Here is a 26,688-nt window from a genome sequence, read left to right on the forward strand (position 1 = left end):
CTGAGAGGTGAGGGGGAGGGCCAGTTTTGCTTCTGCTGGAGCAGGAGAGAGTGATGGCCCGGACTGCAGTTTTCTAAGCAATAAACAGATTTTAAACTTTATTTCTCCCTTTGACTGATTTTGATTTTTAGAGGCATTTTGCCCCATGATTTCCTCTCCCCAGACTTACAATAGGCTACACTCCGAAGTATTCCATTTACCACACTGTTCTGTATCTGTATCGCTGTGTGCAACTGAGGACAGGGACTATGTCTTACTATATAGTATCAAGTAGTGTGGCTTTACGTGTACAAGATAATGCCAGTCTTTAAAAATGAATACCACGTGGATGGACTGTTGATAGGAACTTCTCTTCACCCCTGAGGAATGGTGCAAATGTACTAAAACCATTTTTCTTTCCACCTCCTCTGAAAGCCTACTGATATGCAGATGTACTAAAGCCAGGCGAGAGATTCTGAAAATGTTACAATTTTACCCACCACTGTTAATTTAAAATTTACAAAATTTTATTCACGGACAATGGGTTAAAAAATGGCATTCAAGTTGTAAAAGAGAATCCTTTAGTTTTGTATGCTGAAGGGCTGTAAGCTCTACCAGGAAAGATACCCACCCAACACAGCGGACCTCTGGAATGGGCGAGGACGGCAAACCACCGAGATGCAGCTCACTCCTCCGGGGCGCCTAGAGTGACCCCGTAAATGCCTGGAAGAGGTAGGCACCCAGCGAGGTGACGCACTTCCGGCCTTGGTGGTTTGTGTATTTTATCACGGGGATGGAGCGGTTCCCGGTAGACTAGCTGCGGGTGGGAGGAGTCTTGGAGGGGCCGAGCAGGGTGGGGCCCTCTTTGGCCGAGACGGTTGTGAGCCGCTCTTCTAGAGAGGTTCAGTGAACTCCGCGGCTTTTTGTAGGCTCGGCTGCTGTCTACTCACCTGAAGGCAGAACTCCGGCTAAGTCAGTACGTGCTGGGGAAAGATGAGTTCGCCCTGGCCGGCAAGTCCAGCCAGTGATGCTGAAGTCGGAGCCCGGATGATAGCTGCGAGCTCCAAGGTCGCCGGGCCGCCCCAGCGTGATGGACTTTTGATAGTGAAAGTGGAGGAAGATTCACTCGGAGGTCGAGAGTGGGACCCGCCCAGACACAGTCAGGATCCCGAAATTTCTCGACAGCATTTTAGGCGGTTCCGTTACCAGGAGGTGGCTGGCCCGGAAGAGGCGCTCAGCCGGCTCAGGGAACTTTGTCGTCGGTGGCTGAGGCCTGAGGTGCGCTCGAAGGAGCAGATCCTGGACCTGTTGGTGCTGGAGCAATTCCTGACCATCCTGCCCCAGGAGCTGCAGGCCTGGGTGCGGAAACACTGCCCGGGCAGTGGGGAGGAGGCTGCCGCCGCGGTGAGCGCTCTTCAGAGAGCGCTTGGTGGGACGTCCCCGCAGGTGAGCAGAGAAACTGTTCTGGTGATGGGAGTGTGGAGAATGGAGGTGTATAGGACACTAAGTTTCACACCGCCTTTCCCTCTGTATCACAGTTCGTGTAAACTGTAGGATGTGCATGAAAGTTTCTTTACTTTGAGAAACTGATAAATCCTTTCAGGAAGTGATCCTTGAGTTATAGACCTCGCAGCACAAAACCAACACTGGAGTACTGTTTACCCATTGTTAAGACATCCTCTTGTCTAGCAAGACTTTTGAGAAAGAAAAATATGATGATGGAAAATGGCCCCATATCGTTAAGTGCTTATGTAGAACAGCGATTCCTGCTATTTTTAATATTAAGATCTGTTTTTACTTCCTAAGGGTTGGTTGGAGACCCCGTAGTCCCGCAATTGATAATGGTACTCCAGAGAGCAGAGAGGAGATGGAAATGGAGTTAATAATTGATCGTGCCTACATGATGAAGCCTACATAGAAATCCCAATAGTCTGGTGTTCAGACAGATGGGTAAACACATCCACCTTAGGAGTTAGGAGAGTGAGGCACCCCAACTCCATGGGGACAGAAGCACCTGAGCTCCTGACTTTGACAGACCCCACCTTATGCAGCTCTTCCATCTGGCTGTACTTGACATATCCTTTTATAATAGGCTAGTAATGTAGTAAGTAAGCTGTTTGCCTGAATTCTAGAGCTGTTTTAGCGAATTCCCAAAAAGGGGATCACAGGAACGTCTGATCTAGAGACACTTAGGCAGAAGCACATCCACAGATGACAACATGGACTTGTGACTGGCATCTGAAATTGGGAAGTAGGCAGTCTTGTAGAACTGAGCCCTTAACCTGTGGGATCTGATTCCATCTCCAGGTGGTAGTGTCAGAATTTAGCTAAACTTTAGGTTGTCCATACGGTGTCACAGACATGGGGAAACAGACTCATATGGTGTCAAAAGTGAAGAAGTGTTACAGTGATGTACTCAGATTTACTGAGAGTAGAGGAGCCACACAGGAGTGTGGTTTTCCTTTACAAGGAGACGGGAGGTACTCAGGAAAGAGCAAAATGTATTTTTTGTCTCAGGTGCAAAGACAGAAGGCACACAGAGCCTCATGGGAAAGACACCCAGGTGGGCAGGAGGCAGATGACAGGAGATGGGGGCAAGTTTAGGTCAGAGCCTGTAGTGGGGTTTTGGAGGGTAAGGCAGGGCAGGGTGAACAGTTTAGGGTTGGCTTGTTTGAATCATTTCAGTGGCTGTACATTATAGTGATGGTGTCTACTTGCCTATTGCCTGGCCATGGATGGTTAAGGCAGAGAAATGTTGCCTTCTGGGGTGTATGGGCCGACTGAAGAGGTGTGGCTCTGGATTATTGAGTCTTGCTGAGCCCTTTGCTCTAAGGATTGCAGAGCCCGGACAGGGGGTGCATTCCCCATCCAGAAAGGTTTTTTTAAAAGATGTCAAAACACAAAATATCTGTTAGTCCTGGGAGAGGAAATCCCGGGGCAAAATACCTCTAAAAACCGAAATCAGTCAAAGGGAGAAATAAAGTTTAAAAAGCATTTATTGCTTACAAAATTGCAGTCCAGCCCATCTCTCTCTCCTGCTCCAGCAAGCAGCAAAACCGGCCCTCCCCCTCACCTCTCAGGTACCGATAAGCCCTCCATTGCCCAGGTAATTACCTATTGATATGGAGATGACTTCTCTCCACCCCTGAGGAAAGATGCAAATATACTAAAGTCATGCTTCTTTCCACCTCTGAACGCCTCTTGATATGCAGATGTACTAAAGCCAGATGAGATATTCTGGAAATGTTAACAGTTTTACCCACAATATCCCCAAACATAACAAAGTTAACAAATACATTCCCCTTCTTTGTCATTGAGTGAGAGATCCTTGGAATCCATTTGTGACCCATCAATGGAAACTAGACAGCCACTCCCTGCACCAGTACTAGAACCTTCCCTAACATTCCCCTTCTGTGAATGGTCAACATCCATTTAAATAAAACATCTCAAAAGCTCGTCTTGTCGGATAATTATAGTGCAATGGTCAAGAGAAGGCAAAGGAAATTTTACTGAGCCCCAGCTGGCAGTAAGGGGCCTCATCTCATTAAGATAGAGATTTCTATTTCTAACATGAGGACACTGTCTCAGAGCCAGTGTTGAACTCAGGACTTTATATTTTTAATCCCTGTCAGGTTTCCATTTTGATAAATAACAGTGATATGACAACATTTTACTCTGACCCCAAATCAGTGTAGACAGTCCACAATAAGGCTTTCAGGGTTCCAAAAGAACATCAGCCTCCATCTTTGGCCACTTTGAAACTCCCCAGACAGGACTCACTGGTAAAGACTCAACAGCCATGGTTCTTACTCATGATTGAGAATTGTGATTGTTTCTCAGTGCTCTCTCCTTGGGGCTTGCGGACTCCTGTCTGGGGTCTGGCCTCATCCTGAGATGAGCAGGTATGCTGTCCTGGGACTGCAGGTGCTAACTGGAGGTACCATGTTGTTTCAGGGGTTGGTGGGAGTCAAGGATGTGGCCGTGTCTCTAACCTGGGAGGAATGGGAGCGTCTGGACCCTGCTCAGAGGGACTTCTGCAGGGAGAGTGTGCCAAAGGACTGTGGGAACGCAGTGTCACGGAGTAAGTGCGGGGGTTGTGCTTGTTCCCAGTGGTGTGTGATGTGCGAAGGGCTGGCTTCAGCCAGTCTGCCATTCATAGTCATAGTTTGAGACCCTAGGGTCTCTTGTGTAAGCCAAGCTATCCTATCACCCAGAAATAGTAGGTTGTCCTTTTTATTTTGGTTCATTTTTAATAAAACACATACAGAAAAACATAACGGGCACCTGTGTATTTATCACCCAGGTTTATCACATTTTAATATTTGGCCGTATTGTTTTCCTTTTTTTTTAAAGAAAGAGTAATTTATAGCTATAGGTGAAGCCCTGGACAACCCTCTCTGAAAGCTCTTCCCCATGCTCCTTCTCCAGCGTAACCACTATCCTGGTTATATTATTAGTCTCTGTCTGTGTTTTATTTGTTTGTTTGTTTGTTTTCAAGTAGTGAGTTCATATTTTCTTATTAAGGTATCATTGATATACACTGTTATGAAGGTTTCACAAGAGAAACAATCTGGTTACTACATTCACTCTTATTATCAAGTCCCCCCCCCACACCCCATCGCACTCACTGTCTGTCAGTGTAGTAAGATTCCACAGAGTCCATACTTGTCTTCTCTGTGCTGCACTGTCTTCCCTGTGACCCCACACACCATATGTACTAATCATGATACCCCACAATCCCCTTCTCCCTCCCTCCCCCACCACTCCACTTTAGTAACTGCTAATCCCTTCTTGGAGTCTCTGAATCTGATGCAATTTGTTCCTTAAGTTTTGTTTCATTGTTACACTCCACAAATGAGGGAAATGATTTGGTATTTGTCTTTCTCTGCCTGACTTATTTCACCGAGCTTAATAACCTCTAGCTCCATCCATGCTGTTGAAACCATTTGTTTTATATTCTTTCTACATCTACACTTAGCTACATACATACACATACTCTATGTATAAATGTGTATCGAAACATGTAAGTACATAAACATGTAAAGATATATAGCATTATGTGTTCTAATGGCACGTAAATCATACTACTGTGATTCCTTTGCAATGCCTTTTTTCTCAACATCGCCATTTGCAAGATTTAGCCATGTGGATACATGTAGCTGTAGTTCATTCACACCTATAGATTGCATTGTGTGAATGTTCCAAAAGTCATTTATCCATTCTCCTGCCAATAGACATTAACACTTCAAATTTTTCATCATTTCTTATTACCTGAACAATTTTGTACCTTTCTCCCTGTGATCATATGTAGGAGTTTCTGAGGGAATATGTTTGTGACTATTTGACTATCTTGCTGTACAAAAGGACTGAACCCAATCTACTCCTACCGGCAGAATGTAAGGATTCTTCTTCCACATCCTTTGCAACATTTGGAGTCAAGCTGATCGCATGATGCCTTAACACAGTCACACAAGTGTTCCCTTTAACATGTTAGGTTTTGGTCATGCCCCTGCTCAGAACCTGCAGTAGCTCCTCATTTCATTTTATCCTTACATCAATAGATAAAAGCCATTGACCTTTACACCCATGTTGTGGCTGTGTTACCTTGCCTATCCATCTCCTATTCCCCTCATTCTTCAACTCCACTGGCCTTGCTGCTCCTTGAACATGGTGGGCACACTGTCTCATACTCTTTGCTCTAACTGACCCCTCTGCCTGGAATATTTTCCCCCCAGATTTCCACTAGGCAGACTCCCTGACTTGTTTCAGGTCATGGCTCAAATCTCACTTTTCAGTAAGGCCCGACCTGAGAAGCATGTTTAACACTGCAGTTCACTTCCCACGCTGTTGCCCGATCCCTTACCTCACCCGACATGGTCCACAGTTTCTATGACCCTCTCTCATCCTGTGTAGTTTACTTTGTTTACTTACTGTCTGTCTTCTAGAATGTAAACTCCACAAATGGAGGGATTTTGTCTGTTTTGTTCATTAATCTATCCCAAGCACCTGGAATAGTGCCTGGCACACAATAGTTATTCAATAAGTACTAGTTGGAGTAATTCATGAATGGTGGGTGCCTTATTTTAACTTGCATTTCCCTCATTTCTCCAGGGCCAAACAGTTTTTCAGGCAATTTTTTTTTGGGTGTTCTAGTTCCCTCTCCTGTGGATTGTCTATTCATGTCACTACTCCCCTTATCCCCTCCATTACCTTTTTCTAAATTACTTTGTGGTAGTTCCTTATTTTTTTTATTAAGGTATTATTGATATACACTCTTATGAATGGTTCACATGAAAAACAATATGGTTACTACATTCACCCATATTATCAAGTCCCCACCCATATCCCATCACAGTCACTGTCCATCAGTGTAGTAAGATGCCAACAGATTCACTCTTTGCCTTCTCTGTGCTATACTGTCTTCCCCGTGACCTCCCTACACCATGTGTACTAATCATAATACCCCTGAATCCCCTTCTCCCTCCCTCCCACATTCCTCCCCTTTGGTAACTGCTAGTCCCTTCTTGGAGTCTGTGAGTCTGCTGCTGTTTTGTTCCTTCAGTTTTGCTTCATTGTATTCCACAAATGAGGGAAATCATTTGGCACTTGTCTTTCTCTGCCTGACTTATTTCACTGAGCGTAATATCCTCCAGCCCCATCCATGTTGTTGCAAGTGGTAAGATTTGTTACTTTCTTATGGCTGAATAATATTCCATTGTGTATATGTACCACATCTTTATCCATTCATCTACTGATGGACACTTAGGTTGCTTCCATATCTTGGCTATTGTAAATAGTGCAATAAACATAGGGGTGCATATGTCCTTTTGAATCTGAGAACTTGTATTCTTTGGGTAAATTCCTAGGAGGGGGATTGCCAGGTGAAATGGTATTTCTATTTTTAGTTTTTTGAGGACCCTCCATACTGCTTTCCACATGATTGAACCAGCTTACATTCCCACCAGCGGTGTAGGAGGGTTCCCCTTTCTCTGCATCCTCACCAGTATTTGTTGTTCTCAATCTCTTCCATGCTGGCCATCCTAACTAGTGTGAGGTGATATCTCATTGTGGTTTTAATTTGCATTTCCCTGATAATTAGTGATGTGGAGCATCTTTTCATGTGCCTGTTGGCAATCTGAATTTCTTTGGAGAATTGTCTCTTCATATCCTCTGCCCATTTTTTAATTGGGTTATTTGCTTTTTGGGTGTTGAGGCATGTGAGTTCTTTATTTTTTGTTAACCCTTTGTCGCATGTCATTTACAAATATATTCTCCCGTACTGTAGAATGCCTTTATGTTCTGTTGATAGTATCCTTTGCCATACAGGAGCTTTTTAGTTCGATGTAGTCCCACTTGTTCAATTTTTATTTTGTTTCCCTTGCTTGAGGAGATGTGTTCAGGAAGAAGTTGCTCATGTTTATATTCAGGAGATTTTTGCCTATGTTGTCTTCTGAGAGTTTTATGGTTTTATGACTTACATTCAGGTCTTCGATCCATTTCGAGTTTACTTTTGTGTATGGGGTTAAACAGTAATCCAGTTTCATTCTCTTGCATGTAGCTGTCCAGTTTTGCCAACAGCAGCTGTTGAAGAGGCTATCATTTCCCCATTGTATGTCCATAGCTCCTTTATCGTATATTCGACCAATATCATATATTCAATAATATCGTACATTCAACCATATATGGTTGGGTTTATATCTGGACTCTCTAGTCTGTACCATTGGTCTATTCTCTTCTTGTGCCATTATCAAATTATCTTGATTACTGTGGGTTTGTAGTGGAGCTTCAAGTTGGGGAGCATAATCCTCCCAGCTTTATTCTTCCTTCTCAGGATTGCTTTGGCTATTTGGGTCTTTTGTGGTTCCACATGAATTTTAGAACGATTCACTGTAGGTTGTTGAAGAATGCTGTTGGTGTTTTGATAGGAATTCCATTGAATCTGTAGATTGCTTTAGGCAGGATGGCCATTTTGACAATATTAATTCTTCCTATACGTGAGCTTGGGGATGTGTTTCCATTTGTTGGTATCTTCTTTAATTTCTCTCATGAGTGTCTTGTAGTTTTCAGAGTACAGGACTGTTCATATGGGATTGTTGTTCTTTCCTGAGGTAGGCCTGTGTTGCAATATACTTCCCTCTTAGCACAGCCTTTGCTGCGTCCCACAGATTTTGGAGTGTTACATTATTGTTGTCATTTGTCTCAATATATTGCTTAATCTCTTTCTATTTGGTCATTGATCCATTGGTTATTTAGGAGCATGTTGTGAAGCCTCCATATGTTGTGGGATTTTTCATTTTCTTTGTGTAATTTCTAGTTTCATACCTTTGTGGTCTGAGAAACTGGTTGATACAATTGCAATCTTTTTTAATTTACCAAGGCTCTTTTTGTAGCCTAGTATATGATCTATTCTTGAAAATGTTCCATGTGCACTTGAGAAGAATGTGTATTCTGCTGCTTTTCTGTTAGAGTTCTGTAGATGTCTGTTAGGTCCATCTGTTCTGGTGTGTTGTTCAGTGCCTCTGTCTCCTTACTTATTTTCTGTCTGGTTGATTTGTCATTTGTAGTGAGTAGAGTGTTGTAGTTCATTGTCCTAGAATGAATGCATTGCATTCTATTTCCCCTTTTAATTCTGTTAGTATTTGTTTCACATATGTAGGTGCTCCTGTGTTGGGTGCATACATATTTATACTCATTAAATCTTGTTAGATTAACCCCTTTATCATTACATAATATCCTTCTTTGGCTCTTGTAACTTTCTTTGGTTTGAAGCCTATTTTGTCTGGTAGAAGTACTGCAAATCCTTCTTTTTCCTCCCTATTAATTGCATGAAATATCTTTTTCCATCCCTTCACTTTTAGTCTGTGTATATCTTTGGGTTTGAAGTGAGTCTCTTGTAGGCAGCATATAGGTGGGTCTTGTTTTTTTATCCATTCAGTGACTCTGTCTTTTGATTGGTGCATACAGACCATTTACATTTAGGGTGATTATCAATAGGTATGTACTTACTGCCATTGCAGACTTTAGATTCATGGTTACCAAACGTTCAATGGTAATTGCCTTACTATCTCAGAGCCAAATTTAATTCACTTAGTATTTTATTACAAACATAATCTAAAGGTTCTTTTTTCTCCTCCATTTTCTTCCTCTTCCATTCTTTATATATTAGGTATCATATTCTGTACTCTGTCTATCTCTTGACTGACTTTGAGGGAATTTGATGTAATTTTGCATTTGCTTAGTAATTAACTGTTCTACTTTCTTTACTGTGGTTTTATTACTATTAAAACTTAGGAACACTTCCATCTACAGTAGTCCCTCCAAAATACACTATATAGTTTGTGGGAGGTAAATTCTCTCAGCTTTTGCTTATCTGGAAATTGTTTAATTCCTCCTTCAAATTTAAATGATAATCTTGCCAGATAAAGTATTCTTGGTTCGAGGCCCTTCTGCTTCATTGCATTAAATACATCATGCCACTCCCTTCTGGCCTGTAAGGTTTCTGCTGAGAAGTCTGATGATAGCCTGATAGGCTTTCCTTTGTATGTGATCTTATTTCTGTCACTGGCTGCATTTTAATAGCCTGGGTTTATCCTTGATCTTTACCATTTTAATTATTATATGTCTTGGTGTTATCTTTCTTGGGTCCCATGTGTTGGGAGATCTGTGCACCTCCATGACCTGAGAGACTCTCCTTCCCCAGATTGGGGAAGTTTTCAGCAGTTACCTCCTCAAAGACACTTTCTATCCCTTTTTCTCTCTTCTTCTTCTTCTGGTACCCCCATAATATGAATATTGTTCCGTTTGGATTGGTAACACAGTTCTCTCAATATTCTTTCTTTTAGATCCTTTTTTCTCTCTACCTCAGCAGCTTTGTATTACTCTCCTCTAATTTCTGTTTTATTTATTGTCTCCTCCACCGTATCCATTGTATGTTTAAAACCTTCCATTGTCTATTTCACTTCTGATACTGTGTTCTGTAATGATTGGATCTCCGAATGGAATTCATTCCTGAGTTCTTGCATATTTTTCTATACCTCCATGAACATGTTTATGATTTTTATTCTTTCAGGAAGATTCATGAGATTGGTTTCATTTGACTCTTGGTGTATGCATGATTTTGCTTTGAACCAGGTTCCTTTGACATTTCATATTTGTATGTGGTGCCCTCTGGTGCCCAGAAGCTCTACTCTCTGGAGCTGCTCAGACCCTGGAGCAATACCAGGGGTTGCAGGGGAGCAGTGTTGGCACCTGGGGGGAGGAAAGAGCTGTTTCCTGCTTCCCAGCTGCTATGCCTGTCTCCCCTGCCAGAACCAGTGGGCCAAGCGCACAGGTATAAGCCTCTGTGCTTTGCATTTGTAGCTGCTATAGGTGGGGCTTCCCTCTGGCTGGCCTGGCACCAGGGCAGGGCTTGCCGGTTTGCAGTCCACATGTGGGCTGGTCAAGAGGAAGGCTCAGCAGGCTGCATATCACAGTGTGGAGACTTGAACCTGTGTAGCCAACCAGGGGGCTGGAGCACCTAAAGGTCATGAAAGTTCCCAACCTGCTGAGCAGAGTGCAACCAGACAATTTTGTCTACTTGTCCTTTCTCCTGAGCAGTAAGCTCTGTGCAATCCTTGCCCCTTTAGCAGCCCTCTCACTGTTAGGAAGTCTCTCAGACTGCCCACCTTTCTTTTGTCCCAGAGCAGCCGGATATGGATCCCTGTTTTCTACAAGTGGCTGGAGTCTCAATCTCTCCATTTATTCTGCCTGTCTTAGCTTTCCAACCTCCCTGTTCACCAGAGCACCATGCAATGTAGGTTTGTGCTCCCAGACCAGATCTCCAGAGCTAGATGTTCCACAGTCCCAGTCTTCCCCTCCCTCCCTGCTCCATTTCTCTTCCTCCTGCCAGTGAGCTGGGGTCAGGGAAGGGCTTCATCCACTGGATCACGGGTTTTTTACATTACCTTGTTCTGTGAAGTCTGTTCTGTTCTCCAGGTGTATGCCGTCTGGCACAGCCTTCTTTCCTGTTGCTCTTTCAGGATTAGTTGTATTAATTCTATGTTAGTATTATATGCGATTTTATGAGGAAGCCTCTGTCTCATCTCTCACACCACCATCTTTATCCTAGCAGTTCCTATTTTTTACAGTAATCCTATTACTTTATTTGTTATATAGATGGCTTCTTTTTTCACCATGGCATCTTTAGTTATATAGAATTAAAGATTTTTAAGTCAAATTTTTCATTTACCTTGTAATTTGTTTTTCCAGTCTCCTTAGAAAATATCAGACCATTCTCAATCCTGATTCCTCACAGAATAAATTAAAAATTTTAACTTTTTCCATTGGTATTCATTTTCGTATTTCCAAATAAGATGCATATTCTGCAGTTTTCTCCTCCAGTTTCAGTTATTATCTCTTGACTGCCTACTGAGGAAGAGAAGGATTCTCTGCCCCCAAAATGCATGCACTTATTAGTCTGTAATTCTGTTCCTTAATACATTTCAGTATTCTGCCTATATAAATATCACCTGCATTCACCCACATAATCTATTTGATTGTATGTCTTTTATTTTACAGCATTTAGTTTCCCTGGAATTAATAGTGCCTTATTTGGCATGTGCCTACTTTTCTAACTACTGAGCACTGATTTCACCCAAAAACTCTGTTAGAAATGTAAAATTCCTCTCAGTGTGTTCAGATTATGTCCACTGTGCTGTCTGTTTCATTTTGCCCTTGGAGAAATCCTCCTGGGTTTCCTCTGCTCCACTGTAAATGCTTCTCCAAGCATGTATCATCCTGGAAATTCCTTTTCTCTTCTCTGGGTCCCATGCCATTTTCTTTCTTGGTTTCCCCTCTCAATTTGATGGAAAATGACTTCCAATATCTTCCGGACATACACTTGGGAGCTAAATGTTGTGAAAGTTTGCGTGTCTGAAAATGCCTTTATTCCTCTCTGAGATTAGAATCATAGTATGGCTGTATTCTCCTTTAGAAATTATTTTCCCCTTTGAATTTTGAAGACAGTGGATTTTCTATCTAGCTTGCCATGTTACTATTGAGAAATCTGATACCCCTGTGATATTTTATTCTTGGTGTATGATGTTTGCTCTGTATATTTTCTTCCTGCTAGTATGAAATTTCACAGTTTGTGTGGCTTAGTGCAGAGGTCCTTTTCCATTAATTGTTCTGAGTAAGTTGGTTGGCCCTTGTAGTACAGACACACCCACGTCTTTGAGTTGCGAGACATTTTTTTTATAGTACTCTTTAACTTACCTAGTTTTTATCTTTTTTCCCCCATTTTCTCTCTGGGATTTTGTCCATTTGGAGGTTGCAACTTGTGCACTGATCCTGTAATGTTCTTCCTCACCTTCCCATTTCCTTACTACTTGTTTCTCTTTCTAGGAGATCTTGTTAGCTTTATTTTTCCAACTCTGAATGCTGAGTTATTTCAGCTTTAATTAATATTTTCAAGAGCTTTTTCTTTAAATATTTCTTATAACTTCCTTGCTTCCTGGATGCAATGTCTTCTCTTATTTATCAGAGTATTAATGATAGATTAGTAAGTTTTTTTTTCATGCATTGCATGTTTCACCAGCATTTACGTTACAGGTCTTGAAATGTTGTTAACCTTTCACTTTACATTTGTATTTAATAGTCAAACATAACAATTTGGATTGGAAACTCTGTATTTGGGTAGGACTTTTGAACTGGTAACCTTTAGTATAAGGTTGCTCATCAGGTGCTATTACACAGGAGTTCCCATATGCCAGTGTCCCCAGGTCTTCTGGCCTGGGCTGGTAAGTTTTACCATTCAGATTCATTCAACAAATATTTTATTGAATGTCTGCAATAGGCCAGGTACTGGGGATGTATTTAGGTAAAAAAGCCTGTGAAATCCCTGCTTTAAAGTGCCAGCCCTTTCTGGCTGGAGGATATAAGCTTTGGAGCTAAATTTGGGGCTTGAGCAGAAGACAGTGCGCTGAGGTTCTGCAAGTTAGTGTGTCCCACTCTCATGTGATTCTCCTGATGTGAAAGTGGTACCTGTGCCTCTTCTCAGCTGTGCCTGATGTCCCCAATCTGGAATTTATCTGGCTCAGCCTTCCTGAGTAAACTGCAAAAATTTTGTATTGGGGGATGGAATCTAGGGGCTTGACTGTTCCTTTAAAGACTTTCAGTCAAAGCTTGATTGATCTCTCCCACCCACATCCTGTCTTCTGCCTTCAGAGGCACCTGACATGTCTGCTGGTACAAATCATCACAATTACTTCTCTTGTTAAACCATCTTTCATTCATGGGTCAAAGGCCACATTAAACTTCTCTTGTTAAACCATCTTTCATTCATGGGTCAAAGGCCATATTGCCTTTATTGACATCCCTTTCATAGCCATCTCATATGATGACTCATACAGCATATGAGGGCAGAAGGGAGTGTAGGCACAAGTATAAAGGGAAAGAAATAGGGTTTGTATAGGTAAATATGAGCACACCTGAAGGAGAACATTATAAAGGTTTTGGGGGGTGGTTTTTCTGCTAGCACTTGCTTATTTCACTCTTGCACAGGGATGAAATGTCAGCAGGTTTTTTTTAACTTTTCAGGTTTGGAAACCAGAACTGAGAACAAAGAGTTCATTACAAAGCAAGAAATTTTAGAAGTAGAGCCATGGGGGCATCTACAAGAGGGGCCCCAAAAGAAGGCTTCCCTATTTTCTGAGCATGGTGAAGCCAGTGAGGACAGGGTAGAGAAGCAGCCAGGAAAGGCCTCACCGCTGAAACTTGAAGATTCTCCTGAAGAGCAAGGACTCACCAGCATCTCAGATCCCAAGAATGGTCCTACAAAAGAGGGAACCTCCAAAAATAATGAACTTGAGGATCGTGCCAGAGGTTCCAACCTTTGTCGGCATTTCCAGATAGCAGAGAGGCCCATTAATGGGAATGGTTGCACTCAAAGTTCAGAAATGGCAAAACATCAAGTGGCGAAACCTCACAAATTTGTTGACCATGAGGAAAATGTCCATGGTTCAGGTCTTTTTGAGACCCAGAGGTGGTTCCGTGAAGAAAGGCCTTATAAATGTAATAACTGTGAGAAGAGTTTCAAACAGCGTTCTGACCTTTGTAAACACCAGAGAACCCACACTGGGGAGAAGCCCTATGAGTGCCAAGCATGTGGGAAGAGCTTCAGTCAGAGTGCTGCTCTGATTAAACACCAGAGGACACATACAGGTGATAAGCCATACACCTGCCCCAAATGTGGGGACAGCTTCAGACAGAGCTCACACCTCAATCGGCACCAGAGAATCCACATAGGAGAGAAACACTATATATGTAACAAATGTGGGGAAACCTGCCATATTTCTAACCGTTTTAGACATCAGAGAATACATAAAGGGGAGAAGTGCTATACATGTGAAGAATGTGAGAAGAGCTTCAAATGGTGCTCTGATCTCTATAAACACCAGAGAATCCACACTGGGGAGAGGCCTTATGGATGTTCTGTCTGTGGGAAACGCTTCAGTCAGAGTGTAACCCTCACTATCCACCAGAGGACTCACACTGGAGAAAAACCTTATAAATGTCATGAATGTGGAGAAAGCTTTAGACAGAGTCCACACCTTACCCGACACCAAAGAATCCATAGGAATAAATAAAGTCTCATCATTTTGACATGTTTTGCCTGAGCTGTTTTTTCTTTACTATTCTTTGGCCTTTGGCATATTTCAGCCAGTTGGGGATTCTACATTCTTGGGCATCACATGAGTCTTACCTGAGTCACAGTACATATTTCAGCAGAGTATTGGAATGGAGGCAGAACGTGTAAGTTGGAAGCCCTTCTGAAGGATGAGGTGCATCTGCAGGAGAGACTTCCCAGCAAATCTGGCCAGCTCCTCAGAATGTGTCTTAGTCACTTAGAATTGTATTTTAGTCACTTAGATGGCAAAGAGCATTTTAATCCAGAACACCTTACAAAGTTCACAGGCATTCTGTTTTTTTTACTATTTTTAAAAAATCAATTTTGCGAAGTGCCTCTTTATTTCCCATTCTAGGAGTCTAAGAGTTCAGTTTTATAACTGGTTGATTTCTTTTAAAGCAAGAGAAGCAAAGAAAAATACCACCCAAATACACTAATTCCTGCCATTGTATCCTTTTCAAGTCTTATTAAATTAAGGGTACTTTATTTGATAACCATTGGTTTCTTAAAAAGGTCATCACTAAACCTTTCACTAAGATTTGGGGGGTTTGGAGACCCTGTGATAGCAAATAGTCTAAAACATGGTTTTCTGTCAAGGCTTCCTAATGTGTGGGACATAAGGGAATGTTCCAGAGTGTTTCCTCAGGGTGGGAGGAGGATCCAAAAGAGGACTGCAAAGTGCTTGTTTAGTAGTAGTCACTGACAACATACAATACTCTTTAGAAAATGCATCCATGTACATCTTCCCTCTTGACTTTCAGGCAACCCTATGAGTTAAGTAGGAACCTGTGTTCCCATGGAGAAAGGCAGAAATAGTGGTTCATGCTTCAGAACTTCAGTGATCTGACTGCTTGTGCAGCAAACATGTTTTCTTTTACTTCAGCAAAGGGCTCCCAGCCTGCCTTCACCACCGCTGACTGCCTTTGTCCCCACTGCCTCCAGATTACCCAGAAACAGCAGGGAGGGAGGGCCAGTGGTGTGTGCATATGCATCATAAGACACACAGGCTGAAAGAGGTTTCAGCCTTATTCCCAGCACTCTCTACCTTTGTGATTGATTGGTGAAGGAAGGATATGGGGCTGGCTTTACTCCCCTGCTGGGTTCAGCTGTAGGCACACAACTAAGCACTAGGATCAGAGACTCACTCTCTTACCTTTCCAAGTATTGCATTCAAATTTTTTTTTTTAATCAAGGGAATCATAAGCATGTTCCTGGATATTGGGGTAAAAACTTAGGAACCTGCCTGCCACACTGATCCACCTGTTACTGGCATTTTGTTATATTTCCTTTTAGTTTTTTCTACACAAACTTTTTCTATAATGAAAATAATAGTGTTTATATTTGACATCTTTAATGTCTTAAGGCTTTTATGCCATCTTCATAATCTTTATGTAACAATTGAGCCATTTTCCTTTTATTGGACAGTTCAGGCATTTCTTAATGTTCACTGTTAGAAGCAATGCTGTAGTGAATATCCATGTAATTTTAACAACATGGATTGTTCTTTAGAATCTAAGGCTAGATTCCCAGAATTCCTTGATTAGTGTGTGAGCTACTTTATGGCTCTTAATATACTTTCCCAATTTCTTCCCCCCAATAAGTGCCAATTACATTCTTTATGAAAGTCTCCAGTCTTCTCATCTTACCTCGTGTTGATTTTTCTCCCTAAACATACAAAAACCAAAACTGAAAGAATTGCCTTTTAGAATTCACCTCCTTGACCTTGGACATGGTAGAATAGTAGTACATATTTTCTCCCTGGACCCTTCTTGTAACCAAGGAGGGATGGATTACTCAGGCTTGAGTGTCCAGAGGAGAATTTAACTTACTTAAATGAGATTTCATATCAACAGTACTGGGCTGAGGGTGAGATGTGTACATAATACCAGTTTAAGCAGACCATGCGCTGTATAACACTGGTATTTTTCCCAAGCTTATCAAGGTTATTTGCCCAAGGTCACATAGCTAGTAAGTGATTGGGTAATCAGTGTATCAGTACAGGCAGTGATCCTTGTGTTCTTTTTGCTGTAGGGATTCTGCAAACGTAGAATTGACTGTCCTGTTGCATTTTGCAATTTTCCTCTGCTCTCGTCCTTTCTTGCCATCCATATATCATATATTGATATTGACATCATAATCTGTACTCTTGGCCTCTTGGGAAAGCAGGAAGCCTAACCTGCACTTGCACGTGAGGTGGGGGCCTACAAAGCCAGTTAATTCAGCAAGGCTTCCAAACCAGCTCCATTCCTCCATGTTCCAGAAATTCTACTGAAAAAAAATACACATTTTTTTCCAGCAAATCATTTTATAGGGGCCATTTATAAAGGGAAAAGAAGTTCCATAATTGTAGAGCAGGGAGTGGCAGTGAATACAAGCTCCTTTGTTTCTCTGTAAGTTCTTAGGGTCTTTCTACCAGTGCAGTGATCTTTGTGATGATGGGAATGTTCTTTACCTGTGCTGAACTTGAAATGTGGCTTTTGACTGAGGAACTTTATAATTCATTTAATTTTGCTTCAAATGGCCTCCTATGGCTAGTGCTACCATATTGAATGTGCATCTCTTCCTGGGTCAGATGTGGCTGATGGTAGGCATTTCATGTTATGGCTGGATCCTTAGTTGTGCCATCTTTCTGAAGAGCTGGAAGCATGTGAATTATCTAAACAATACAGATTTAATTGCCACTCAAGGCTGAATCTGCTTTTCATGGATCCCCAACTCCTAAGGTTGTTGTAAGCAGGGCGTCTCTTTCATTGGCTTACTTCCTCCTCAGGCAGAAGTCCCAATTTTGTTCAAAGAAGTACAATTTGGCAACCTTTTCTTCTAGCCAATTCATGCTGACCAGTAAAAAAAAAACACTGATTTTTGAACTTACTATCTAACACTTATTTTCCTCCTGCAAGGCTTAAGATTCCTGAATTTTCTGGAGTGCCACTTCTCATTCTTCATAGAACATTTTTGTTTTTATATATGCTGGGTAAGAAGTCATGGACTTGGTAGGAATAATAAAATAAATCAAGAAGAAACTAGAGAATCTGAATTATATGAAAGAGTCCAAACAGCAATCTTAATTACAGACCTAGGAGGATGTTTAGGATATTAGAGTATCAAAAGGGCTTCTTGTATTTAGTGAGCTGCAGGGAAGAGTCATACAGTCAGCTCAACCTATATAACCCAAATGTAAAAAATGTGCTTGGAATAACTGGCCACAAAAAGGATACGGCTCCTCAAAGACCAGAGTTGAAACTTTGAGCACAAGCAACTTAACCTGCAGGGGGACAAGGTGCTGAGACCCCAGCAGGGTATTGTAGAAGGGATACAAAGAAGGGAAGATGGACAATAAAGCAGCTACTGCAGTGAGTGAATGTAATTCCATGGAAAAACTCAAGAAAACTGGAGAACATCTGCTTCTTAGCTATTCCACCCAAGAGCGCAGGGAACTTGGTATTTATCAATTCCCATCAAGCACTGGCTGAGACCAGAATGAGCTACTCACCCCACACATACTGCAAGTCAGATGAAGCTCACAGAAGAGGTAAGGCCAGAGCACTAGCAGGATCTTAATTTATGGGTCAGTGAATTGTCAACATCTTACTAGTTACTAGTGAGTAGCTCTTAATTCTTAAAAATTCTCTGCCATATCAGGGCATTTTTCTACATGAAACCAAGAAAAGCATTTTTTTTCACCTTTACTTTTTATTAAAAACTTTTTCCCCCAGTTTTACTGAGAAATAAGAAAAGCATCCTCAAATCATTCATGATCCATCAAATGGTCTCCAGCCTGGGGTCCACAGAGCAAAGCTGCTCTGCCTCCATCCTGCTTTGGCCTTGGGGCAATGAAGGGATAGGGGGGCTCAAGGAAGATGGGACACAAGAGTCTGTTACATTTTCTATTAAGTGCTTCTTGATGACAGCAAGAAAGTCAGCTACAAAGAGGATCCCCTAGAAAAACCACTGCAGTTCCTGTTTGTTAATTTTTTCACAAAGTGATAAAGTAATTATAATTTCATAAAATAATAACTATTGCAAGGTATACATACTTGCTACGTTAAGTTCTGGTCTTTAAATAGTAGCTTTCCTGGTTACTGTCACATAAGTACCTGCTCTCTGTGAGTGCCCTGATGCTTAATAAAGCTTGTGCGCCAACTGAAAGACTTCCCACATTTGTCACACCTATAGGGTCTCTCTCCAGTATGAATGACCTCATGGCGATGAAGATTGGCCTTAAAACTAAAAGTTTTTCCACATTCTCTGCATTCAAAGAATTCCTCCTTGGTATGGGTCCTCTGATGCTGAATGAGATCCACATTCCGACCAAAGGATTCTCCACACTCACAGCATTTATGAGTGTTGGGTTTGGTGTGAATTTGTTGATGGCTCGTTAGTGTGGAATGCCGACCAAAGGCTTTTCCACATTCAAGGCATTTGTGGGGTTTTTCTCCACTGTGGATTAACTGATGTCGAATCAGGGTTGAATTCTGACTAAACATTCTTTCACATTCACTGCATTTATAGGGTTTCTCTTTGGTATGGATTCTCTTATGCTCAATAAGATAAGCCATTTGACGAAAACATTTTCCACAGTCGTGACATTTATATGGCTTTTTTTGCGGGTGAACCTGCTTATGGACACTCAGAATGGACTTTTGTTTGAAGGCTTGCCCACAGATGTCACATTCAAAGGGATCCTCAGAAGTGTGAATTCTTTGATGTCGAACAAAATTTGCCTGCCGCCTGAAGGCTCTTCCACATTCTCTGCACTTGTGAGATATTGCATTTGTCAGGATTTGCTTACGTCTCAAGAGCAATGACCTCTGGTTGAAGGGTGTTCTATAATCATCAAATCTGCCCTGCCTCTTCTGAGCTTGGGCATTCTGATCTTGAATAAAGTTAAGGTTTTGAAGGAAGTTCTCATTGTACTCATCACCAATAATAGGGAGTGCCAACCTGTAAATGTCCACAAATTCATTAAATTTATGTAAGTTCTCTGAAGGTTTCTTGGTCATTTCCTGCTTTGCCACTGATATCTTACATGACTCAAAATGTTCAGAAATTTTCTGCTTTGGAGTTAGTGTTTTCGTCTTGTATCTGCCTTCAGAATCTAGCCAAATAGAAAGACAATATATAAATGGCCTGTCCACTACATAAGGTAAAAAGGGAAAGAGGACAACTGTTTGTAACATGACACCCAAATGAAGGTAAGGGCTTACTTAGTTACATCATCATCCTAAAGAGGCCAAAATTCTGCCTTTCACGGGACTTTCAGCTTTCATAACAGAAAGAGTTCTTAACATCAACTAACCAATTAAAAATTGTACAAGAGCCTGTCAAAGAATGTGAGAACTGAACAAATCTACCACGATTACTGGACAAAATAACTTATTCTAGGTCCTCAGCATTGTCACGTAAATGCAGGAGAAGTAGCATCTTATACTTTCTAGATGAGTATGTTTCTTAAAATTCTGGGAAAAACTCCTAAAAATGGAGGAAGTATAAGAATAGAAAAGGAACCAGAGGGAAGTAGGTACAAAAGTCAACAGAAGAGAGCAGTGGTTCTCATCCACGGGTGGTCTCACCTCCCAAGGGACATTGGACAATGTCTACAAACATTTGTGTTTGTCACAACTCAGGTGGTGGTACTGGAAGCTAGTGGGTAGAGGCCACTGGGTACACTGCACAGGACAGCTCCCCAACAAAGAATTGTCCAGCCCCAAATGTGAATGGTGCTGTAGCTGAGAAGCCTTGGTATAGAGGAATATGAACAAGGATAGGAGCAGCAATAAGAACACAGTACATAGGGAAAAGCTAAGTACATAAAGAAACACCCAGGGGATATGAAAGCTAGGGAACAAGAGAAAATGTAGAGAAAGGATAAGTAAAGACGGTAGAAAAAAGGCATATCCAGGATGGCATAAGAGCTGTCAGAAAACACCAGACCAGCTGCTTCAGGGAAGTGCTTACTGCAGCACAAAGAGAATGGGCTTTGCAGACTTGAGATCAAACCCCAGCTCCCAATCTACTGTGGGTTAGATATCTTAATCTTTAAATTTCTTCATCTGGAAAATGGAAGTGATGGTCATGCCTGCTACCTTCAGAGGCAGTAGGGATGAGAAAGTGAGATCATAAATATATGCCAAACACCTGGTTTAGTATCTGGGCACAGAAGGGGCTTCATTAATGTGACTTCCCTTCCTTGTATGATTTCCACTGGACTGGGTCTTCTCACCCACCTGGGCAAGCACTACAGCAAGCCTTCTTAGTCCCAGCTCTTGGCAGGTCCAGGATCCATGGCTCCTCCCACTGCTCCAGCAGACAGATCACCTCAGGTTTGGGAAACTGAAATCCTACTCGGGGAAGTAAATGGAATGTGGTTAGTGAGTTACAGAGAGATGTTCTTGAGCTCAGGTTAACCCCTTGGGGTCTAAGGTGGGAAGCAGAGATAAGGATAATAATCAAAAGAGCTGGTGGGAATAGAAATCGGCTCTATCTTTGTGAAAAATCTGATAATCTTTACTCAAAGCCTGAACAGTATTCACTCTTGGACGTGGTCATTTCCCTCTTAGAAACACAGCTTAAGAAAAAATTAGGACAAAGATTAATGTACCAGAGATGCTCAGCACGGTTGTAATAGTGCAAAAATAGAAATAAAATGTCAATGGGGGACAGATTAAAGCATAGCAAGTTAACATAATGAAGGCAAGAGTATTAGGCAGATATTTAAAATCCTCGTGTTCAGAGAATATTTATTAAAATAGAAAAATGCTCCCTTTATATTTGAAAGCAGAATACAAACCTCATGTAAAGTATGATCCAAATTTTGCTTTTAAAAACTACATGTGTGTGTGTATACACATATTAAAAAGACTGGGAAAAAGTACACCAAAATGTTAACAGGTTACTTCTGGGCAGTGGGCCTGCAAATGATTTTTATTTTCAACTCCTACTAAAAGTCACTCAGAAATATATAGGAAAAAGTGTCTATACCCATTAACTCCAAATTCCATTTAGGAAATAATCAGATGTTCATGTAAGGATTTATAGTCAGAAATCCACTGGAACATTGTAATACAGAAGATGATAAACACACATGCAAATCAACAAACAAAAACAAAGCCAAGCAAGCATCCCAAAATGGAACAATGATTAAATATGGCTCATACAACAGAATTATACTACTATCTTTTGATATTGATGGGGACTTTAACAGGGAAAATGCTGATACTATCGTCATCAAGTTTTAATGGGATTACAGAATTATACAAAGCATATGCTCAGCTATGTTTTTTTTTAAAGCATAGGGGGAGAAAGCTGGAAGGAAATATTTAAAAGATATTGTTACCCCTGAATGTTTACCTCACCTCTTCATGCTTTCCTCTACCTTCCATGCATTCAAGTATACTCTTACAGTGCTTTCAAAATGAAAATAAACCTCAAAAATCCAGAGGTGGATGGGCAATCCCATGAAAGGGGGGTCAAGACTATGCCAAGAGTGTCTGTGGGGTGGGGGTCAAACATGTGGCTCCAGAAACAAAACTATTTATCAAGGAAGTGCCCAAAGGAGGAGACTGCATTGGAGTAAGACAAAGGCAGGCCCTGGGAATACGAAAGTGATAAAGGCTCAGAAATGGAAGTCCGTTAAGAATCATTTCCCTGGCACTTGGTGATGCTGCACACAAGGTGTGCAGAGAGAAGAAAGAAAAATAACTTATCAAGAGGGAAAGCAGCTAGCCTTTGGGACCCATAATCTTTTCAACTCCTACAGGTCTTACAGAGGTGAAGGATGCAGTGGGGTGGGAAACAGATTAAGCAACTCCAACCACTAAAACAAGTTAATTATTCATTATCCACAATCCCGTATTTGAAACCCTTGAGTTCAGAAGTGTTTCAAGAGTCAGAATCTTTCCAGATTTTAGAAAGGTGACTTGGTGTGCATGTTTTCTATTATGTACCACTGCAACAGGTTTGGAGCTATACCCTTAACGAAACTCACTGATATTTCTGATGCTAACTGCATAGATAAAAAGATCATGTGGGAAAAAATAAGGATGATAAATAGCTTCATGTACAATACCAGGTTTTACCCCTTATGACTTCAGGATGGTTCTTGTAGCCAAAGAAGCTATGAAAGAACTTCTAGATTTCAGAGCTTTTACTGATTTCAGAATTGCAGATAAGGGGTTGAGGACTGGTGCAGACATTCAAAGCCCTCAAAGCCACTTCCTCAGGCCGAATCATTACCCAGCAAGATCATGTTTCTGTAATTCTCCAACATCACGTCTCTGTAGAGGTCCTTCTGAGCCCAGTCCAGCTTGTCCCACTCTTCTCTGGTGAAGTACACAGCCACATCCTCAAAGGACAGCAATTCCTGAAAACACAGCGACTAGTTAGAGCTTCCATTCTTACTGTAACTTGTGAGCTATTAGTATTATTCCACAGGTGAGGTTTGATGAAGGAAGGCGACTTGACCAAGCTCATTAATAAACAGATTCAGGGTCTCAGGTCTTATGACCTCAGGTCACACACGTTCATTCTTCTGTACTATGGTGTTGACAAACCTTTTTCTCTAGAAGGCTGGATGGTAAATATTTTAGGCTTCTCAGACCATTTGGTGTCTCCTGCAATTATTCAACTCTGCTACTGCAGCACAAAAGCAGCCAGAGACTACTGGTAAGTGAATGAGTGTGGCGATGTTCCAAACTTCCTACCAAATCTAGGTCAGTGTGCTGATCCCTGCTCCATATAACACTACCTTTTACTGTATAACACTACCTTTTAGTGTTATTTCTTCTGCCCCAAGTTCCCTTAGGAAAAAAATGGCACACTCAAATGAGGTCACTGAGGTTAGATTAGCATGCAGACTACCCACAAAGGAATGGACAGGCTTAAAGAAAACCAAAAAGGCATGTTGAAGCAGGCAGGGGCTGGCTACCTTGGGGAACCATTACAGGGCAAGGTCAGAGAGGGGTATTTGGAATCCAGAAAGTTGTTGGAGAGAAAGCAAGAATGGAGGTAGGGCCTCAGAGGAAGACAGCCCAGCAGGGAAGGAGCTATGGGAATAAACACCCGACATGAATTTTCCCCAAATCTCTGGTCCCCTGACTCCCTCCCCTTGTCTGACCCCAGAGATCAAACTCTTTCCATCACACCTTCTATGAAGGAAAAATCCTCAAGTGGATAAAGATAGCCCAACCTGAACAAGGGAAGTTAAGGCCATCACCTGGCTGTAGGGACTATACCAAGGAAGTGGAGGAGGAACCCAGCTCACCTTCCAACATGCTGTCAGGAATATAGCTTCCATAGCCTGGTCTCTGAGATGGGGCAGAATCACAGCCATCACGCTAGACTGAAGGAGAAAAAAGATAATGAGTGAGGCCAGCTGGAATTTGAAGCTCTTACCAGGCAGGCCTGGGACAGAGAAGTCCATCGGGGCCAATAAATCCCAGCTAATTAATACACAGTCACTGTGTTTGCTGCCGGAATATGTGATAAGATGAAAGGAGCCTCTAGAGCTGTCTTTTTAGGAATTTCTGAAGCTAGCTCAGTTTCCAAAGCTTGACCCAAGAGAACCTATGGCCCTGCCCCCACCCCTTCTCCCTAGAACATGTTCTGCAGCACCCCATATATATAAAGACTAAATATATAAAGAGATCAGATCAGAGATCAAAGTGGGACTAACTGGTTACCAGCAGCAACCAGTCTGGAATCCAAACCAGTCAAAGCAGCAATGAGCCCCAGATCAGAACTTGGTCAATAACTGCCGGCTTAGCCCCTCCTCCAATTTAGGACCAACAGTGGAAGCCAAATATGCTCCTCTATCCAGTCACACAGGGTGTCCTGCTTCTATTTATTCAAACTGCCACCAGCTTTCCCAAGTCAACAGCCTCCAAACTGGGCATATCTGAGCTTTCCCCTTTTTCCCACCATGAAGCTCTCCCCTGCCTGCCTTTGAGTCTCTGCCAAACACAACTGATGGTGGCTGACGCCCTTGCTGTAGCAGGCTCTGAAAGGAGAACCTTTGTTCTAATTTGGGTGGGCTTCATTCATTTTCACATCATACAGAATCAGCTCAAAAAGTGTGAAAATGTTTTGGGGCAGTCATCAGAGAATTCAAGCTATGTATTGTATACAAAGAGGTGATTAGTGTCAAAAGGAAATTCAGAGAGCTTTACTTGATACAAATATTTTTATTGAGCAAGAAACAAATTAGACTTAGAAACTCAGAGTGTTAAGAAGCTGGGCTTTCAGCAGTTACACTCAGTTCGTAAAGCATGAGAGGGCTAGCAGAATATGCCACTCAAAAAATATGATACTTTGGAATATTTATTTATTTATTTGTTTGTTTGTTTGTTTAGAGCTGCAGGCACTTGAAAAACAATAAATGCAGGGAGCTTTCTTTCAATTCCCCTCATCTGCCTAAAGACAGATCCTCCAAAAGGTGCTCAATTGTCCACCAACACCCGGGGAGTTTCATCAACCAGGTATGATTGACTCTTGTCACAAGAGACTGGACATCAACCCCATACTCAGACAAACTTTGTCACAAACTACCAGATCTCCCATCTACCTTCTAAGGGCCCATTCATCTTTCCTAAAAATCATTTCTTCAGCTCTAAGAGGCCTAGATCTCCCCTCCCCTTTCCCTATTATTATGGTACATAGGCCTGAATTCAAAGCCCCTAAGGAGTTACTTATTTTTCCCTGAGTATCTTCCAGGTATACATGGCAGTAAACTTGTTTTACTCTCTGACTTTGGTTGCAGGGGTCTTAGCTAAGAACTGATGATGGACTTGTTTTTCTCTGCTACAAGTGAATGAGGAGATGCTCTGCTTTGTGTTACTACTGGTTACTAGAAACTTATATTCTTTTTGTGGTAGCACTACACAAATTTACTTGTTTGTAGCTTATTGGCTAGGAAGCCGCAAGGTCATCCAGGCATGAAGAAGGACAGTTTACATTGTGGTTCCACAGCTATGGGTGGTTGGCCTAGGGGTACGCCCAAACTGTGGCCTTTTTTCTTTAACATTATAAAGAAATAATTATCTTATATTATATAAACAAAAAATTATCTAACATTTAACATATACATATACATACATACATACACACACACACACACACACACACCCATATATATTTCTTGTGCTTTTCTGGGCACAGGTGAAATTGTTTATGTAAGTGCATTTTAAACAAATCCCCTCACACACGGTTCACCTTCCCCAAAAACATTGTTTGGAAGACCCTCTGCCTCTTAAGCAAGGAGACACTCCAAAAAAATGTCCCGATCAACGGCTCCAAGATAGGGGAACGGACCTCGACACTTTCTTTACCCAAACTATATTATCTACTGTGAACACTGTGCATTTGGAAGTGAGGATCTAAAATGCTACTTCACAATGATGTGAACCGCTTAAATTTTAAATCACATCTCGTTTTCCTCTACGACAAACGCAAACCAAACCGTAGTATTAACCAGCCATTCATTCATTGGACTCTCTAGTTCTTTCTTATTATTTTAGACTGGAAAACATGCATAAGCTGACACCTTCGGGAACACGCTCGGTAAATTATTTTCCCCGCAGGCAGTGTGTATGTGTCTCGAGCCCTGACAACTTCAGCGGCGCAGCCACCGCGGCTTCCCCTCGACACCCACCCCTCCCATCACGCTAGCTCCTTTCTCCCCAAACCTGATCGGCGCCTCCTCCAGGAAGTCCTCAGTGTTCCCTTGCGGCAGTATCTCGACGATCCGACCCGGAACAGGGAAGCAGTCTACGCCCCTCGGCGAACCCTCAGCTGAGTGAGCGAACACGGAAGATCCCAGCGCCTCTCGTCGGCTCTACTCCCGCGGGCAGGGAAGAGCGTCCCCCGCCCGCGTACCTTCTAGGAACGGCGGAGGCTTCGCAACTCTCTGGTCGGGTTAAGAGAGAGGCGGCCTTCGGCTCACGCCCCCGCCTCTCCGGCAGAACTAATCAACGGCCGAAGGCTGTGCCAACTCAGTCACGTGACAGATAAGCCCGCTCCCGCCTGTTCCCGCCCACCCCGCCGTCAAG

The 26,688-nt window shown here is 42.1% G+C and overlaps 2 protein-coding genes across 5 annotated transcripts in view; one reads left to right on the forward strand and one right to left on the reverse strand.

Moving 5' to 3' along the window:
• Positions 1–755: 755 nt before the first annotated feature.
• The window catches only part of ZNF394 (zinc finger protein 394), a 73,095-nt gene continuing 47,162 nt past the window's right edge, over positions 756–26,688 (forward strand). Inside the window, exons 1-3 of one of the 4 annotated variants that reach the window (XM_037017824.2) lie at positions 756–1,425; positions 3,934–4,060; positions 18,821–19,629. In XM_037017824.2, the coding sequence (XP_036873719.1) occupies positions 973–1,425; positions 3,934–4,060; positions 18,821–19,026 (786 nt within the window). In that variant the 5' untranslated portion in view covers positions 756–972 and the 3' untranslated portion in view covers positions 19,027–19,629. Of the gene's footprint in view, positions 1,426–3,933; positions 4,061–13,554; positions 14,620–18,820; positions 19,630–26,688 lie in introns of those variants that run through there. The other 3 variants (XM_017643305.3, XM_037017825.2, XM_073215057.1) reach the window with 3 other exon arrangements.
• On the reverse strand, positions 20,995–26,491 carry ZNF789 (zinc finger protein 789). Its single transcript, XM_017643306.3, has 3 exons — positions 26,326–26,491; positions 23,907–23,984; positions 20,995–23,006 (listed from the first exon to the last, which is right to left on the reverse strand). Exons 2-3 carry the CDS (start codon positions 23,973–23,975, stop codon positions 22,863–22,865), a joined length of 213 nt encoding a protein of 70 aa, XP_017498795.2. The 5' UTR covers positions 23,976–23,984; positions 26,326–26,491; the 3' UTR covers positions 20,995–22,862.

Source organism: Manis javanica, chromosome 10 (genome assembly GCF_040802235.1).
Source record: "Manis javanica isolate MJ-LG chromosome 10, MJ_LKY, whole genome shotgun sequence".
NCBI lineage: Eukaryota > Metazoa > Chordata > Mammalia > Pholidota > Manidae > Manis > Manis javanica.

What these genes read in the sequence shown, in the direction of transcription:
- ZNF789 (XM_017643306.3), bottom strand. Translation starts at nt 23,975, where the DNA reads ATGGCTGTGATTCTGCCCCATCTCAGAGACCAGGCTATGGAAGCTATA. An exon ending in TCCTGACAGCATGTTGGAAG is followed by an intron (nt 23,007 to 23,906) that starts GTGAGCTGGGTT and finishes CTGTGTTTTCAG; the next exon opens with GAATTGCTGTCCTTTGAGGA.